Below are 19,265 nucleotides of genomic sequence, written 5' to 3' on the forward strand. Positions count from 1 at the left end.
CCCCCCCCCCCCCCCCCCCCCCCCCCCCCCCAGACTTCCTTCTGAATAACCTAGAATTCGATTTGCGTTGGATTTTCCTCCCAGAGGAGAGCAGAGGAAGTGCAGCTACTTGCTAGAACTGCATTGCCAGACTTATTCATGAGGGCTGTAAATCCCAGGAGGAATACGTGGTGTAGTTTGACCTCTACTGTACTGCTGCCGGGCAGTCCGAACTGCAACTTGTGTAGCCGTTGGTGGGAAAGAATGGCTCACCAGGAGCTTTAACAGTTAAGATTCCTCATTCCTACTCCTTTTTTTTACCTAAGACCATGATGTTTTCTCCTCTGACAAATATTGTTGTTTTTTGTCTGATGGTCCACAAGAAAGCTTTCCTGTTGTGATGCACGTGTGCTCCTTGGAGCTGCTCCAGCCTCTACAAGGATGCAGCCATTAGCAACCTGATCCTGCCAGGGCCCTGCAGAAGCAGTAAGTGCTGAGAGCCTGGCAGGACAGGGCTGCTGAGATAGGAGAAAGAGAGGGAGCCTGTCTGGGTGAAACCCAGAGTCTCGTCCTAGTTCTGCTGCTGCTTTCCTGTGTGACCTTGAGGTAGGACAGTCTGGGTCTGATCCAGCTCACCATGTTGTGCTATTCCTTCCACCAGAATCAGCACTGTTTTTTGGCTCTTGTTCTCTGAAACCACCAGACTGAAGCTGGGTCTGCAGTTGTAGTGCTTATGGGAAGCTGCTGGGACCTGGCAATAGATGATGTGACAAAAGCCTGAGGTATCACAGATCATCTGCAAGTCAGGAGAGCCGGAAAGGTGTAAATTCTCTCTTTTTCCACAGCTGAGGGTTTCCTGCTGGAACAAACAGGTGACAGAGCCTCGTCTCTACCCATGCAGACTGCTCTGTGCCAGGAGTGTGCCTTCTTGAGACCTGACTGGACTTTGTGATTTTCTATTATTGTTATTATTGTATTAGAAGGCTTGACGTAAGCTCTTAGGCTTGCCCAGAGACAGCTGACACAGACTCAGTTCTTTGTGGTGTTAAGTGCAAAGCTCTGACGTTGTGGAGGTTTGGCTGTCCCAGGCTTGACACAGCAGCTCTGCTGCAATGTCATTCCAGCTCTGAGCAGCGTTCGACAAAGCCAGGATTCAGGCAGTTCCCAAATGTTCCGGGTAAAGTGCTGGGCAACGTAATGCACTTGTAATGACAAGTGGGAGTTTATAAATGACTGGGAGAATGGAGAGGAGGGGAGCCAACAACTTAACTGATTAAATTCAGTGGCCTTGTATGTAAGCCACTATCTTTCCAGTCCTTTTTGGATCTGCCTGCCATGTGGAATAAAATATTTTTTGCGGACTAGAGAAGGCTCTGAGCAGAGCTCTGCTCTGCATACAGCAGCACAGTGAGGGAATTTGCTTGTATGAGTCTGTTTTTTTTTTTTTCTCACTTACCTTTTCGGAGAGGTGAACAAGAAGCTAAGTGTTGTGTTGAGCAGCATTTCAGAGAGGAGGAGTGTGAGTGTGTGGGCAGTGGTTGCCATTCTGCATCCTACGAGAGTGACTTTCTCCTCAGGCAACCCCAAATCCATGCGCGAGAAGAGAGGTTCGAGCGCTTCAGTTCCGAGTTTCCACTGTTCGGAGGTGGGAAGGGTGAGCCAGCAACATGGGGCAGGAGGTATTTGGCATTGGGGGTTGTACAACGTGTGAATTGGCGTCCAACGTCACCTGGTCGTTCTTTTCCCAAGTGACGAGGTCTAGTGGTGTGTTCATGTCACTACCTGTGCTAAAGTGGAGCTTCTTGGGGAGTTCCTATACTCAGTTTTTAAGATAGATCTACTAGAAGAGAATTTGTGGGGTAAACCTAGGGGTTTCTGCAGCCTCTCCCTCCTCTACCTTGTGCTGGAGGAATTATCCTAATTTTTGAGATGTGGATGCTGGAAAGCTGGAGGCCTAGCAAAATCCTTGCACGAAGTTTCTACTGGAGTTAGGAGCAGGCAGCAGACAAGGCTTTGATCAGTCCAACTGCTTAGCTTGTAGTCTGTGGGTCAGTGTTGGGCCACAGGACCTCAAAGTGATCTGAAAAAAAAGACATTGCCTCTTTCTCCCTCCCCTTGGCCACACCAAGCTTCCTGATCACCATGGAAGAAAAAGCCTTTTGTTCCTTGCTTGCCTGCAAGCAGACAAAGCAGGCGAAAACAGAATTAACACATGAATGTTGTGGGTTCATCCTAATTTGGATTTGTAAATTAAAATTATCCTCCCCGTGGTTGGTAGATTCCCCTGCCTCCTCCCCCCGAAAGGGTAGGCGATTCTGGGATGAAAAAGGGTATTGGAAACGGCACTAAATCATTTGGTTGTTTTTCTGTTAGGATATACTTCTGCTGTTTATTGCATGTTAATGTCACTGCCCTTATACCTTCTTTTTCTTCTTTTTCTTCCCTTATGCGTTGCCTCTCAGCACTGGAAAGCTCTATTTGATCAGGTATGTGAACAGCTGATGTATTATCTCTGTCTTGTTAGCAAAGATCTAACTTCTTTCTCCTATACTAGGATTTCTCTGTTTTTAATTTATTTCTTAAGAGTAATGTGCTTGGTGTTCCCAGGGTGCTGGGGGACAAGTCCTAGTTGTCATTACTGCTTTTGGTCCTGTCTCTGGTCTTGTGTTCAGAGCAGCTGGGCCCAGTCTGACCATGCTCCTGGTGCAGGCACTGAGCCCAGGTGCTTGGCTGCTGCAGGTTGCACTTTCCTTGCTCAAGGGCTTAAAGCATCTTCTGTTCTTTGAGGTGGGCAAACTAGGATCTCTGAATCCAGCACAGCATTTTTTTATTATTATTATTTTGTGTGTGTGTGTGTATATATTTTTAAAAGACTCTCCAGATGGTAAACTGACTTCTCTAGGGTTACATCAGTTTGTTGTAGGTCAGGACCTGCTACTTTTGGCACATACAGAATTAATGAAGTGTCTGCTTCTGTACCAAAGACCATGGTTGTATCTGGTAAACACTTTGGCTCAGACCTGCAGCTGGGTGAAACGGGCACAGTTCTGTGGTGCTCCGAGTTGTACGAGTTTAAAATTTGAGTTGTGGATTCTAGTTTGTAAACTATGCTCCTAGCTGCTAACTGGCATGCCTGCTCTGTGGTATTCCTTCCATCTGCCCGGCTGAAACGTGAAGCAGCTATAAACAGAAGGATTTTTCCAGGGTTGACTTGCGCTGCTCTCTTGATGTGAGAAACTTTTGTGCTGGGGTGTGTGTGTGTTTGTGTAAATGTCACCTTCTGTGAGTGAGCTCTTACTCTGACGCTGGCACTACTCCAGCCACACAGGAACTCAGATGGGATTTTGTCCCTGCTTTATGAGAGGGTAACTTGGCTTCTGCATGAGGCCAAGCTGCCAAAGCAAAGGCTGCCTTGCAGTCTCCAGGGAATTATGCCCTGTGTACCCTGGGGGTCCTGTTGTCATTCAGTTAATAACTAGACTGTACTCATTTATACATGGGCAGCTGTGACCAGCTGTTAATCCACGTGTCTGGACTGCGGTTCCTTTCCTTGTTGCACAGTCAAGTGAACTGGCATTTGGGAGCTAACTTAGTGCAATGGTTGCTCACACTCAAACTGCATAGTGTATTTGAATTTGCTGGGTCTCATAAGGAGTGCTGCCCCTCCAGGGGTGTATGCCAGAGAAACTGCTTGCAATCTGCGCTGAGTGTTTGTTTCAGCCACTGTGAATTCTCCTGTGTCTCAAAAGTTGGCCTTAATTTGGCCTTAATTTGAAGTCTGATCCTACAAGTATCTTTTGAAGTCATTGAGTCCTTGTGAGATGAGGCCCTTGCCTGGTGGCTACCTCAGGCTCAAAGGGAGGAATAGGTAATTTCCCACTGGACTTGCCTGAATAGTAGAAATGCCTTTTTCTGTTTTCTAAGGGGAAGCAGGGGAGTCTGACTGTTGGATTTATAGAACATTACCCCAGAGAAAAGGGAATGGACTGCAAAGCCAGGCCTCCAATAATTAGCTACGTTTCAATTAGGGCTGCAGCTGAAACTTAAGCCTTGTCTGTGAGGCTTTATTATCAAAGAGAATGCAACCTGTGAAAACTAGTTGCAAGTCCTGCGTAAATCAATTAAGCCCTTGTTGCCTGTGGGCAACGCCAGAGAGCTGACGTCTTCCTTAGCGTTGTATCTGCAGCACAATTAGCCCTGCAATGAACTGCAAGATGTTGTTTGTCATAGAACAAGGTTGCTATTTGCAGTGATCCTATGCTGGTGGGAGAGAGGTGTTTTGTTAAGCTGCTATTGGCATGCCTGTGGAACATGAGGACAGTCTCAATGGCTACAGAGTTTGTGTGTTGAAGCCTGGAACAGTTGTAGCTCTCTCCTTGTGAGTTATTGACTGGCCTTATTTCTGCTTGGTGTGGATTTGGGTGGCTGAAGATTCACGTGTTTTGTGCTTGTGAAAGACTGAGGGTCTGGGATGTTCTCCTTCTCTGATGAGAGACGTGGGCCTCTGTCCAGCACCTGACAGAGAAAGGTCCTATAGAATGAGTTAGAGCAGTTGGGAAAGCACAGACTGGGGTTGTAGCTGCTGGGATGATTGGGCGTGACAAGAGACACAGCAAGGGAGCAGTCAGCACTTTCTCCCATCCTTTCCTGTAAAAATAAATAAAAATTGGGATGAAATTATAACTATTGTGTTTTTCTGGAGAGATCTTAGGAAGACTTTTAGGTTTACTGACACAAAAAGGTTTCTCTTTAGACCTACCAGCTTTAAGAGTGTTTGCTTCTTTGTTTTTTGGAAGGGAGAGAGATGCCAGACAGGATGAGAGAAAACTGATGATTCTTTTGGGAGTTTTTTTTTTAATTTATCTAATTATTTTTATTTGTTTTGATCCAGCTCTAATCTTTTGTGCTAGGAGTTGTCATTAACTCAAGCCAGTATCTGTAGCCACTGGGACACTGCTGCATTTAACAAGCAAAAGAAAGAAAATTGGTGAAAAGGGCAGATCCAGAACTTCTTCCTAGGTTGTGAGGTTCAAAGAAGCCCCTCGCAGGGTTAAATCTTGGCTACACTGAAGCAAGTACCAAAACTTGTGAATTTAGTGAGTGAGGACTTCAACCAGGCACCTCTTCAATGCGGCAGCCAGGAGGCTGCAGTAGCTGCTGCCTCGCACCCTGCTTACGAGATGGGGATTTTATTGCAGGGCCATGGCCCTTGGGCAGCTCTAACTCACTTTTATATGGGAACTTTTATAGGATTCATACATTTATTTATTGTGCTCATAAACACCCTCCACCCACGCGCACATTAGCTCTGCATCTGGTGCCTTTACGGAGCCTGCGTGGTTGCTGAGTGCTGCCGTTGTGTCCGAGCAGAGCACAAGCTCTGAGATGCTGCCCCTCTCCATCCTTTCCTAATTACCTGGCCTTTCTCCACTTGCTCTTCATGGATGCAGTAACTTTTGGTTTTGATGATAACCTAGACTCAGAAGTGGTGCAGTCCCAGAAACAGGTCCTGGAGATGTTTTGCATTGTTGTGCTAAAAGTATCTTGTGCCAATTCCCTTTGTGCAGACCGGAGGTCCCGCTGCCCAGGTTGGAGCAAGTTGTCTGAAGGTTGGACTCCTGAGGAGCTCTCCTGCTCTGCCTTGTCCTTTCTGAGGCCTCAGGTGCCCTTCTTTGCCTCCGTGTCCCTGCTTTAGAGATAAGTAAATGTTATTACCCAGGCCATGTGGGTGAAAGGGGCCATCTCGGAGCACGATGTTTGTCAACAGGCAGCTCTGAGCCTTGTTAGGTGGCAAGTGCTTATACCACATTTGCCCTGTTCCTGTTGCTGCTCAGCTTTCAAGGGTGAGTTGACATTATCAGCCCTCATCTGAGTTCTCCCTTCTCACCCATACCATGCTTTGTAGCCATGACAACAAACTTGTTTTAAATAGACACATGCAAAGATCACCTGAAAGGCCCACTCACACGCTCCGCACCTTGGGCCCATGGGCTGTCAGTCCAGGCTTCGATTTTACTGCAGCTGCTTTAGGAGTCCGGGATTTTTTTTTTCTGAGCCTTGTATGTGGGTGTGATGGTAACAGATGAACAGAGTTTATGGGCAATGCAGAAGGATGCCAAGTTATTCTGGCTGTGTAGGCAGATAATGGAAAACTTGAGCTCAGAACTGGGGCTGTGGAGATCTCCTGGACAGAGGTGCACTCACCAGGAGGAGTTGAGTTGCTGACAGTACCAGCGGTGGGTGCAGCTGAACCTGCTTTACCTCCCTTTGGTAAAGCATTAAAAAGTTCTTGATGGAGACCTTGTGGCATCTTAAATCCAGGACTGGTTCATGCTTGGTTGGAATTGAAAAGCACTCCATAAAATCAGGCCAACTATGATCACGGTTGGTGGTAACTGGGAAAGGGAATCATTCTGAACTCAGTGATCTTTTATGTTGTGTCCCCTTTCTCTGAATAGCCTTTAACACGGGAAGGACCAGCTATTTCCCACATTATAAAAGAAATTCCTGTTTGTTTAGTGGAATAAATATCAGTTTGAAAAGTTTCACTGGCTATTGCTGCTGCCTAACCCTGCTGGCTGTGCCTGGGAGACCTCACCAGGTCTTGCTGAGCTCCTGTCGGTGGGTTGTGCCTGCAGATTTTACTGCTTTCTTGACAAACTCCTTGTCTTTCCCTGCTGGTTTGTGTGACTTCTTTGGGGGAGGAAAAGGAGAAATTGCAAAGTGAAGAATGCAAAACTGTGGCTGTGAGGCTAGCACCATGGAAAGGGGATTTGAGCGCATGATCATATGCTATTTCCAAGTTTTTGTCTGGATTTGGGGCTAATGCTGTCCCTTCAGATTAGTGCTCATTAGGACATATGTCTGTACTGCAAAGAGGAGGTTGTGAAAACTGGAATTAGAAATAATCATTGATTTGTTGCTCTTTCTCCCAAAGCGGTCTGAAGAATTGAGAGGAGCTGGTTGGAAGCCTGTCCACGATGATAACACACTAGCAGCTGGGCCCTAAGCCAGGGTCTGCCTGGCCTGCTCTGTTAGACACTTCTCCAAGCGAGATAAGAAACTTGTCCCCGTCGGCCGAGCTGTGCGTTGCAAAGGGGAGAGAGGCTTTAAAGGCTACAAGTGTCCCTTGGCTGGGCACAGAAGGGGGTGCTGCGTCTGCACCATGCCCTGAGGTCTAATCTCATTTACAGCTGTCAGCGTGGGCTGCGGGCAGAAATGAAAGGCAGAAGAGAGGGAGGGAGAGCAGCTTAGTCCCAGACGGAGGGCACGGGCAGAGCACCTGCCCTGGCCCTGCTACCTTGCGCGGGGGGTGGCACAGACAGCTGGGCAAGTGTCATCTGCTGCTTTGAGGCCCAGCCATGAAGCACACGATTAATGGCTCAAGGGACTGGGCTTTTGTGAGCTATAAAGCCCTGGGATTTAGGCAGGGCTCTCGGGCCTTTTCTTCCAAGTAGCGCTGTTGCTTTGCATTTCTCGAGTGGCGCTGGGGACGCATGGGGCTGCTGTCTGTGGCCACAATGCTTCCCTTTTCTTCTCTCCCAAACTGCACTGACCTTTGTCATGCAGCATTAACCCTCTGACTCCTCCACGTTGGGTTATGGGGTTGGAGGGAGGGGGGAATTCCCTTCAAATTCATTGCCCTGTGGATGGACTTGAAGAGAAGAATGGGCTGGTAAGAGAGGAACAGTGCTGACTGAAGGAGACTGCTTTGCTGTGGCTGTCTGGATTAGCTATCCTTTGCTGCCAGAAGCTCTTTGCAAATAAAGCAGTCCCCAGCAAAGTGAGGCAGAGCGTTTATTCATCCTTTAGTCAAGGGAGGAAACTGAAGCACTGAACAGTGAATAGATGCCCCAGAGACTATTCCACCCCACAAGGCAGTGTCTGGACTTTTACCCCAGGTCAGCCTGGGTTTTTGCAGTAGAGAAGGCCAGAGGTTTATCAGTCAGTAACTAGGGAATGGGTGGTATTCCCAGCACTTCAAGCCTTATGCCACAGACTTGACTTTCAGTCATGACACGCTGGCTAAGCAAGAAGACTGTCTGGAGGTCATTAATGATAGTCCTCCTTCCTACAGTCCTGCAGAATGAACAGTAGAAATTCCCCAAATTAATAAAACTCCTTTCTGTCCTGAACACCAGCCAGCCCCTAGGCTGGATTTGAGTCTCTGGAGTTGTGTCTGTGTTTACAACTTCCCAGCTCTTTACAACTTTCCAGTAGTCTGGGCCAGAGCTGTTGGCTCAGCTCAATAGCCACGAGTGACAAGCTGGGGGGAAAGTTGTCATCATAAACCAGCCATTGGCAGCGTAGCAAACAGCTTCAACTGGTAAAGGGAGGCACATCCTGAAATGTTTTAAGGAGTCATAACAAACAGAAAAGCACGTGGAGGGTGAGTCACTCTCACAAAGCTCTTGAGTTACTGGCAGCTTTGCATCTCTAGATTTGTAGGAGCTTTGGGAGGCTTCCTACTCTGCGTGCGTTTGCCTACCCGCTGTGTGAAGAGGGACTGGAATTCCACATAGTTCAGTGTGCAGAGCATCCCTGCTGACTCCTGCTCCCAGCTGCAGCAACAGGCTGTGGGAGCAAACTCCCATTTCAACTGCATGTGCAGGACATTTTTAGGTGCATAGGTACTGTCCAACACATTGTTCTCAAATCCTATCTTGCACATAGAAAATCACTGAAGCAATAAGAACGTTTAAGCCTGTGCCCTCAAAAAGAGGCAGAAGGCATAAACACAGTTTGGGTTGATGCTGTTCTGCAAATGAGCTGGTGCATTTTACTGTGTAGCTGTGTATCCTGTTAGGTTGGGACAGAAGCGGGGAGAAACAGCCTACGCTCTTCAGAGGCACAAACCCAGCTGCTGGGCGAGTTGGAACAGCTGAGAGGTCTTTTTCTTCATCACTTAAGCTTGTAACGTTTATAAGGCTTCTAAAGTTACCTTCTCTTGGCCCTGGAAAGCAAGCCCTTCTCCTTCCTCTCTGGTAGGAGGTATTATGTTCTACTGCTTCCCTGTATTTGCAGTCAGTGCAAATGTACCAGGGCACGTTTGCAAATTAAATGCAGCAGTAGGCGTGCTGGAGTTTGGCAGCAGCCAAGGAAACTGCGATCTCTCTCCGCCTCCTCGCTAGGTATCATACAATGTGTTGATCTGAACTCAGCTTGATGCCAAAGCGCCACGAGACCAAGTTGACGGGCTGCAGATGATGGGCTGTTTCCCTGCAGCAGTGTGTGGACAGGCTGCTCGGGAAGCTGAGCTCTGAAGGTGTTGGATTTGTGCTGTGAATCTTGCTGGTTGTGCCTGTTCCATCCCTGGCACGCGGGACTGTCACTACCCTCCTCTTCCTCCTTCCTTGTTTGCCTAGGTAGCAACACCCCCTCCAGCGCAGCTGTTCCAGGTGGCACTAGGGATATTCTGTCATCAGAGATGATGTGTCAAGCTGAAAGGTGAAACCAGGTCCTGAATCTTATGATCACTGTGGGTTTATTTTGATTTTATATTGATATCTTTTTTTGTGAGACTGCTCACAAACATTTCTGCTCTGGCCAGATTCCAGCTGTGTAATTTACGTCTCTGACAGTGTTGTGATTTCAGCTGGAGAATTGGGCTTGATATTCTTTTACAGGATATGAAATTCTTCCAAGGACTCCATTGGATCTGAGCATCCAGCTCCTCAAAGCTTCCCTGAACAGCTTGGTCTCTATGACAGTAGCTCTGTGTGCACCTTTCCTACCCCTGTGCTCCAGCAGCTCCTGGTCACTGCACCGAGGAAACAAAAATGTTCTAAAACCTCCCTCAGACCCTGAATTCCTCCAAATTCCTCCCTGCACTAACAAGCTATGGAGTATGGCTATATTCTTAGTATATGTTCCTGTTGCTTAGAAACAGCTGTCTGCAGTGACCCTGTGCTGATGGTGAGAAAAGTAATGATGGATGAAACTCATGTTAAACAAGCAAGATCAATCTTCCCCCTAGGAACTGTTCTTCGTGCTCTTTGATACTCGACGCACTCGATGTAGCGAATACTCTGGAGTTTTCTGAGCAGGGCATGTGTATAGGAAAAATAAGCGAGGCTGCTGGAGGCAAAGCTGTTTGTGCCTGTCATCAAACCGCTGCTCTCTTGCACTTCTCGGGGCATTGATCCTTGAGGAAGCATCTCTGATTCTTCACAATTAGACACCAGTGCTGCTGGGAACCATAGTTTGTGTAACAAACTTGGCTGTGATCTTTAATGGCTTAATTGCTTGTTGCCTACAGGTAGCAGGAGATTGTCACTCACCTTTCAGGCAGAGGAATCAATATGATGTGCAGTAGAAAACTGAAAGTTTCAGCCAAGCGCCTGGAAAGCTCTATGCTGAAGAGCATGTGTGCTCTGAGCCGAGAGCAAAGCACTTAGAGCAACACAGTGTGGTCACTGTATGAGCATCTACCTGTTTGGCCTGCTGGGGAGCAGCTTTTGTGGTGGGAACAGCCCCCAAAGGGCCTCACGGTTATACCTGGGATTGGAGGGATGTGAACGCTGGATGGCCCCTCTCCACAAGGCAGGTACACTGGACGCCTTCTCCTGGGGCAGCAATAGGAAAAAGGTCTCTCTGAGGAGCTGCTGCCTGTGTCGGAAACAGCCTCCCCCAGGCTTATCCCCCTGTGGCACCTGAGCTGAGAGCTGCTGTTGCTGAGCTGATTTATGGGGTCACTTAAGGATTGCTGCTGGTGACCAAGAAGAGCTAGAGCAGAAACTCATTTGCTGTTTGCTGATTTATGGCCATAGAAAACAGTCCTGAAAAGCAAAGTGAGAATTTTCTGGACCTTATGTGGTTCCAGCTGACTGGCAGCTCCAGGCTGTTATTTGACCATATAGAGTAATAAAACTGGCAAAACTAATTAACATTTGGGTCTACTGCAAAGCAAACTAGTTCATGCAAAAAATTACTTTGTGCTTGTAAGCAACAGCAACTTTATGGACTTATAAGCCTGTACTTAATGAGCAGGCATGTAGTACGGCACATGAAGTATGTTCCTTGGCTGACTGCTAAGGCTACAATAGCATTTGACAAGCTCAGCTGATCACTGGGGACCTGAACACCAGCTTGGGGCTAATGTTCTCTCTCCTTATTTATTATGTAACTGATGTGGGTGGAGGTTTGACACAGAGCTGTGTTGGATGGTTTCTTGTAGTCTAAAGCAGTCTGAATTATGCAAAGCCACCCTGAGCCCAAGCAGTTCATTCGAGGAAGGGTGTTCTCCATGGTTTGAGTTAGAGGCTTTCTGAGGTCATTCCGTGCTCACAGGCTCTTTCCCTGTGAAGTGTAGTTGAATAAGCTCTTTCCCAGTGGGAAGGCTAAGTGGTTTTCTGATGTTAGCAGGGAAACAGCAGAGTTCCAACCTTTCCTTCTCTTATGGAGACGTTTTCTCTGTGCCTGTTGTGATGGTCACATCAGAGAAGGGATGTTCCGGAGTGCTTCGGGATTGTTTCCTTGCCAAAGGTGCGTGGCTGACATGTTATAGATGATCCGGACTCTGTCATCCTACACCGATTTGGAAGGATGGGTGGAGGGAATGGCTGTAACCTGAGTATGCAGAAAGAGGAGCCGAAGGTAGCTCTTCGGCAGCCCATGAGCCTGTGCTGCTCAGGAGCCCCACTTGTACAGACCAGCTGCCTGCTTACCTGCCCTTCAGATGGTTTCTCTTTCAGATTGCAAATATCTGCTCTGCTATCAGCAAACTTGATAGAAGCAGCTTGCTGAGCTACAAGAGATACTGCTACTTTTGTTCTAGTTTTCTCAACTCTCTTTCTGTGGTGGATGTGCTTGAATATTGTGGTACTTGGGATACGGGGCCGTACTAAGCTTTGTTCTCTTTCCTCTAAGTAAAGTATTATTGCAGAGCTATTATTTGACCTAAAATAAGTATGTGTGCATACTCACTGCGATAGAATTCTGCTTTTTCACACATCAAATCAAGTCCCTGTGGATTTTCACCTCCCTCCCAGATCTGGCAGACGGTGTAAAAGGAGGCTATTTTTAATCGGAAATGTTCTAATGTTTTGAGTCTGGAGTATAGGATGTAGTTTCCTCCTGACAAACTTGGTGGTTCATTGCTATAAAGCTTTCATTTTGAAAAGAAGGGCAAAACTTCCTACAGGAAGGACAGAAGTTCTGATTTGGGACTATGGGCCTCTGTTACTTTGAGAAAGTGAAAGCAGTGGAAATTAGTGTCCTTGAGTTAAAAGATTTATGAATAAAGAGGGGGGAATTTAACAGAGCAGCCTAGCAGGCTTCTCAGCAAGGCCCGTTGTGGCAGAGTGATAAGGGGGCTCAATTGGGTCCCACCAGCCCCATGGAGCCCCAGTACAAGCCCCAGCCCAGATCCCGTCTGGTTCCCGGTGCTCACGGGGCCGTTGGTGACAGTCACAGAGAACTCCGGGCTCATGTCCCCTCAGCAAGGACATGGGGGGGACCCGGCAGATTCCCCCAGGCCTGTCCTGCGGGCAGCAGCAGTTGTCCCTTCAGCAGCCTTTCTCCTTGCCAAAGCTGTGAAGGTCCCTGTGCTGGGCCCTGGAGCGGGTCACTCACCTCTGCTGCATGGCAGAAGCTGGGGAGGCTGCTGAGGTCTCTCTTACCTCTGTTTCTGCACACAAAAAACAGTGAATTGTAGAGTTGGTATCAGAGCACAGCTCTGTTCCAGGAGGAATAAAAGAAGTAGCAGCACCACTGCCTCTCTTACAAAATCAAAAGAGCTGCTACATTAAGACAGATAATACTGCCTGGTTTGGCAGACAGGCTGAGAATTTGTTCTAGGATTTTAATGTATGTTCAAATAAACCCTCTTCCCTAGCGACAGTGAGATCTTGAATTTAGTCCATGTGCAATAACATGAGTTTTAGTGAGCTGGTGAAAGTAAAACTCAGAGGTTTCCTCCTTGCACAAGGTTTGTATGTGGCTTAACTGTGAGCACTGTGTGTCAGCCCATAACTACGGGGTCGGTGCCTCTTTTCAGCTGGGCTGCCTTTACAGGGTGGGTCTCTTTGTTAGACATGGGCTCTGTGCTGCTACTTGTAAAGCAAATGTGATCATTAAATGGAGTTATGATGGATATTAGTTTCCTTTTCCAGATTTAATATATTCCTGTAGTTCATGTCCGCTGGCTCCATTGCAGCTTACGGGCTGGGTATGTAAATTGGGAGCTGCAGAGGATGTCCGAGCCATTAATAGGTGGAATTTGCTGGTAAAAATGAATGCATTTAATGTTGCATGGCGATAGATTGCCTGAATTTAAGTTGCCTGAGGATACCTTACTTGGAATTCAGCGGTTCAGGCTGTATTTGTTCCAAAACCAATACAAGCAGAGAGGCTCTGTGGTTTCAAAAGGGTGGCTGCTCTTTTGTGCTCCAGCATTGCTTGCAATTTTTCTGTATCAAGTGTTACTCCAAGGAAGCAGTAAAAAATTTAAGTACAATGATACTTTAAAACAAAACACTTTGGTCCAAGTACTCTCTGTCTACAGAAATATCTGTCTTCAGAGATATTTTCAGATACTGTTCTTCAGGAAAAGCTGAGTTTTAGTAGATAGATTTTCATTATTAGGCTTCCCTGGAGGGATGTGGGGGTTGGAAAAGATTCAGGAGGCCATTCAAAAAGTCCAGATCTGCCATAAGATGAAATTTGGGACCTGCAGAACAGGCCCCATTTGCTCCCTTTGGGCCCTGTGCTAATTTTGTTATTAATTTCAGAAGGGAAAGGCTTTTCCCTGATTTTAATTTTACAGTGTTTCTTTAAGCATGAAGACCTGGAAATACTTGATGTCTTTTACTAAGGATTGCATTAAAGGAACTCCCCTGAGCATGCATCCCTTCCCGGGAGAGCATTTATGTTCTACATTTCACTTTCAAGCTCACGAGGCTGTTGCCATTGCTCAGGTGTTGAGAGGCTGTGTTCACAGTCGCTGTCCTGTCTCCCTTTTCCCTCAGCACCGTAAGATGAATCAATCACTTTCTGCAAAGCTGAAGTGTGCCAGGGCTGAAGGGACAGGAGCAAATATGCAAAGGGAGTGTCGTAATTTGGGTTATAAAGTTGTGTAAAGGAGAAAGAGATATCCAGGCTTGAACAATCCTTTTCCTGGAGGCTTCAATGACTTAGTTTAACCTTTCTTCTAAGGTGAAATCCTGGCTCCAAGCCTTGATAACAACCGGTGTGTTTCCACTGTGAGAAAGTGCTTGGCCACAACCTCTCTACCTGCTGGTGGTTCAGATCCAGCAGGGCTCGGTCGTGGACAGCCCATCGTTACCGTAACCACACGCAACCCATGTCCTGCACCCATCTTGCTGCCGGCTCCGTTCTCACAGGCAGCATCTCGGGGCTGAGCGGGGTCTGCAGTTGGCGGCGTGAGGAAATGTCCGTGCTTGGGTGCATTCCTGGGAAGGTGATTGCAGGGAGCAGCCTCCCCAGGCGGGCAGCAGAGAGAGAGTCACAGCAAAGTGCCAGGGTGGGTGGCTGCGGGTGCAGGTGGCCCCTTCACAGAGCGTCTTCCCCATCCCCGTGTCTGGGAAGTCCGAGGCAAACCGGTGTTTGGGGTCATGTCCTGCTGTTATCACAGGATTCACAGCTTGATCAGCCCTCGGGCTGTCAGCCTCTTAACCTGCAGAAGCAGCTGTTTTTGTTGGAAGGCGCAGTGGGCAAGAGCGCAGGCAAAAACCCACCTGCTTTGTTCGTGGAGGCTTCTTCTCAAACCAGCACTGTCCAGGTCTCTGGAGGAGGTCAGAGAATTCAGTGGAAGCTGGAAGTGTTTGATATCTTGATGATCAAGAAGAGCCATGGGTGCCTTTGCTTTTGTCTTTCTAGTTGTCCCCTGCCCTGCAGCGTGTCCCATGCTGGTGCTGTGGCTCTTGGAGCAGCTCTGTCGCCCTATGCAGCAATTGGATCCCCTGGCTTAGGGACAAGGACAAGTGGGATGTGTAGGACTGGGAAGAGCCATTGGGATGTCCCCACTCCGCTGCAACCGCTGATCAAGGGTGTCTAGACTGTGTTGCTGGTGTGGGAGGGATTCTCCCTGCAGCCTATCTGAGTGTCTGTGAGGCCTGGGGAGAGAAGCATGAATGGAGACACTCTTCACCAGCCCCAGCTTCTCTTCGCAGTCCCAGCTGGCATTTTCTGAGATCATTTTTAGTTAGACTGCTTCCAGATTCTGCTGGCAGAGATGAGAGCTGGAGCAAGCAGTGCCGGTCCATTAAAATGGCTGTATAATCTTCATTGCCCCAATAAAGAGTAATATAAAGTCAAATGAATACAGGAGTGAATCTCGCCTCAGCAGCCCAGTCTGTTGTACTTGCTTGGCTTGCTGCAACAAGCAGTTATATATGCAGTGAGATTTCCTAGCATAGGAGTGCCAAGGGGAGAGTGCTCTGTGCTCAGGAAGGGCTTGGGCTGCAGCACTTGCAGGTATTTGCTTTTCAACTGCATTCCCTCCCTTGGTGAGAGATGAAGAGATGACAAGCAGCTAACATAGGTATTTTGATAGCATGCATGCTAGCTGGTTTTGCTGCAAATCCCACTATTGCCGGAGTAATCCCATTTCTGAAGGTGGTTTCTGTGAATCTTTGTTTGTGGAATGAACTGAAAGCTCCAGATCCCTCTCAGTACTGGAGATACACCCAGATTTGGGGTGCAAATGCACAAACCAGCAGCAAGTTTGGGCCTATCCTACATGGGATTGAAATACTAAAGTTCCCAATGCAGCTTCACAGCTTGGCCATTGCTGCTCCTTTCCAGGGAGAACAAGCAGGGAGGCTCATGCTGCTTTTGGCTCATGCTTCTCCCATGTCTCCTTAAGAGAGTAGTAGTTTCTGCAGGGCTGAGCAAAGCTAAAAATCTTGCCTATGTGTCTCCCGTCCAGCTCCTCAAGGTAACTCAGCTTGATGAACAGAGTCCGCTTATATCTGTTCTCCATCTGTCTTCCCTCTCTCATCTTTGCTGTCATTAATTGTTAGCATCTGGTTTGAAAGATTGCCTCTTAGCATGGTGCTGATGGGATCTTTCCGCAGAGGATTAAGGCTGGAGTGGATTGATGGGAGTCAGGGATCCTGGTCGTGGGAGGTTTTCCAGACGTGCGGGGTTCAGTGCTCTTACTCCAGTTCACGTCGGGACAGCGGCAGGAGCCGGTCGCAGCTCTGCTCCCCCTCACCGGGGCCAGTCGTGGATGGGGACGTTGTGTGCATGGATTGGGACGGGCTTCCCTGCTCCCAGCCACTGCGTGTGGCCCTGTCAAGAAGTTGGGTCTCGTTGCAGCAGCTGCATTGCCCTGCATTGGCAGGACCGTCGTCCCCCTGGCTGGTAGGGTGGTTCTGCCGTGCAGATGCGGCACTTGAGTCAAGGATGTGGCAGCAATGGCAGTGCAGGAGATGCTGGCAGCAGGAGCTGGGAAATCATTTCTTAACTTGTGGTAACATGCTCCCTAGGTGGCTAATGTGTCCATAAATCAAACACGTGCTTTCCTGCAACTTTGCTTGCTTTTCCTTTACCACCTTGGCTGCCAGGGTTTCCTGGGGCACAGAACTTAGCTCTTGGCAAAAGCACCATCTCCTGCACTTTTAACGGTGCTGTCAATGCCCTGGAGTGAAGCCAAGGGCTGCTCTGTGTTCGCTGAGTCCAAGGCCTGGGATAGGATATTTCTTTTCACTCAATTCACCTCCTGCAAAGCCTGTATTTCTTCTCTGTGTGAATGGAGAGCGCAAGGGAATCCCTCTGCATTTAGAGAGGGAATCCCTCTGCATTCCCCTCACCTTGCTGATCCTCTGCTCACCTGCTCCCTAATCAGGTCCTAACAACTTTGCTGAGTTCACAGGGGATGAGTCGTGCAGTAGCCAGAGGATGCCCTTTACCTTGCAGACAAGCCAGGGCCTGGGGACACAATTCCACCTTGCTGCACGAGCAGGTCTGGTGACTCCTTGGTGGCTACGCCAGCCTGGTAGGATCTTTCTGCTCTTTGAGGACATCCCCTCCAGGGAGGATTTCCATGTGTGTTGGCGCTAGATAGAGCTGGTGCAAAAAGGTCTTATCCCTTCTCTCAGTCTAAATGAAAGCCTTGAATCTAATCTGCCTCAAACTTTAAGTCTCAAAGATAGCCAAGTCCAGATGGAGCAAATCCAGTAGTTTACACCAGAGGGCTTAATTTTGTGGGATTCTTGGAGGAAATGTTAAAAGACAAGCACATAGTTTAGAAGCATTGTTGGATTTTTTTAAAATTATTTTTAAGCAAAAATCCCACTGACTGACTAGTATTCCCTTGTCACTTTAAGCCATTTGAGATAACGTTTTCTTTCTTTCTTTCATTAAGACTATTTTTATCCCAGCTCAGGAGACTGTACATGTAGAAATTAAAGCTCTGCTTGCTATTTCCTTGCCCATCCCACCCATTCCTCATCCCTAAATCCTTTCACCGCTCCCCAGCTCTCCCCCCTTCCCTCCTGGCTCCTCTGGAAAGGCTGGGAAAGCCGCCACTGGCACTTTATGTTCCCAGCTGATTATGGCGGGGTTGTGTTTGTGCCGGGAAGGTCACAGACAAAAAGGCCACCAGGCAGCTGTGGGCGGGGGGCGGCCGGTCCCCTGTCCCCTTCCATTCAGCCCTTTTGGTGATGGGTGGGAAGGGTCTTATTTGCATTACAGGATTTAAGGGGGCAATTGCTTTTTGTTTAAGATGTATTTCATGGCTGCTGGGTGGGCCCTGGAGGGCTACAACAAAAGTAGAGCTTATGAGATTCATGAGACTGAAACAAGCTGAGATAACCAAGACGCAGAGGCATCGGGGATGCTCACAGCCTGCACCTCGGGCTTGCTCTGGGCAGGGTGTTTGTGACCTGGGGTCCTAGGCACAGGATCCAAGCATTGCCAGGAGCTGGCTGTACCCGGCCCAACTGCCTCGAGTTCTTTTGCAGAAGCAGATTGATCAGCCTGTGGCTGCAGCTCTGCCATGGCTGTCTGACATGGACAACTAGGTTTTGGAACCGGGAAGGACCTGGGCTTCCAAGCTTGGCTCCAGGTTGCCAGCCTTGGCAGGGCACCCTTCTGGAGACCCTTACTGTCCCTCTGCCACCCGTGTGGGTGCAGACCGGAGTGTGCACACATGTACTGACCTCTTCTTCACTGCTCTTTCCAGAAGAAACCCCTGCTTTTACATCCTTGCTGCCGGTGAACAGCCCCCTGCTTGCTGTATTTAGCAGAGGGGCTTTGACCTTTATTCTTGCTTGACCACTCTTTAAAAATCTCCCCTCTAGTGACTGGCCCTTTCTAATTTTTTGTGCTCAGTTATTAGGGGGCAGTGCATGAGTGGGTGGCTGGAGCGCACGCAGCCTATCTCAGCTTCAGTAGCATTTCAAATTTCCTGCACCTTTGGGTGACTGACTTGACCTCTCCGCCTTGGTTTCCTCATGCACAAAGCAGCTCTCTGTCTACTGAGCCGAGAGCGGCGGTGCCACCACGGATCATAAAGAGCACAAATCATCCTTGCAAAGTGCAGCATGTGCTGGAGACCTGATTGCTAACGGCCAGTTCCCAAATCCCTGTTCTGTGTTTATGGACCTCTTTGAAATGGACTGATGATCAGCTCAGATCTCTCAGGAGCTACTTTGCTGTTCCATTAAAAAATTAAAATCCTCATAGCTCTTTTCCGATGAGTCACTTTGTGCCCTGGTCCCAGGGTGCTTTTTTTTTTGTTTGCTTAAAATTAGCCGTACTGACCTTTAAGGTGGTTGGTGCAAGAAGCATCAAATAAGCAAGGGAAGTAGAACCAGAGCCTCAAGCTGAGGCACAAGCAGATCCCTCATATTTTTTCTAGTAACAGTTTAAAACAGTTTAATGTTTGACTTCCACAGTGTGCTAAAAAGGCAGAGCAGAATCAGGTCTTAGATTCAGATTTAAATTTATTTTCCTTTCCTTTGTGTTTGTTTTTGAGGGCCATGTTCTACCTTCGTTTCTCTGACCTATCAGTTTACCTGGAGTGACAGTCGACACATCTATGAGCAAGTGAAACATGAGCTGCAAACACCGAATTAGCTTTTAAATGGTTGTTCCTGACAAATACGAAAGATTTCCTGAGCATGAAGCAAAGGGCCATGATTTAAGGTCTTGTAGTGTGAGTCACTATCTTTTGTCTTGTAGTTGGGAAAAAGGAGATTTGGCACAAGATCATGGGGATGGTGACTGATAAACCTGGAGGATTATTGATATCCTGACCTATCTAAACCTATAGACTTGGGGAAAAAATATAGCAGGTGAAACAGCTTTGAGAACCTGTA

At 48.0% G+C, this 19,265-nt stretch overlaps 1 protein-coding gene across 2 annotated transcripts in view; it reads left to right on the forward strand.

Annotated features, from left to right (window-relative positions):
* RHBDL3 (rhomboid like 3) overlaps positions 1-19,265 on the forward strand; it is a 48,560-nt gene that overhangs the window by 1,041 nt on the left and 28,254 nt on the right. Inside the window, exon 2 of one of the 2 annotated variants that reach the window (XM_026046737.1) lies at positions 2,442-2,465. The exons of the other annotated variant lie outside the window; for it this stretch is intronic. Coding sequence (XP_025902522.1) covers positions 2,442-2,465 — 24 coding nt within the window. The remainder of the gene's footprint in view (positions 1-2,441; positions 2,466-19,265) is intronic. 2 annotated transcript variants of the gene reach the window in all.

The sequence above is a fragment of the Nothoprocta perdicaria genome, unplaced genomic scaffold, assembly GCF_003342845.1.
Source record: "Nothoprocta perdicaria isolate Ctin4 unplaced genomic scaffold, notPer1 scaffold_46, whole genome shotgun sequence".
Taxonomy (NCBI): Eukaryota; Metazoa; Chordata; class Aves; order Tinamiformes; family Tinamidae; genus Nothoprocta; species Nothoprocta perdicaria.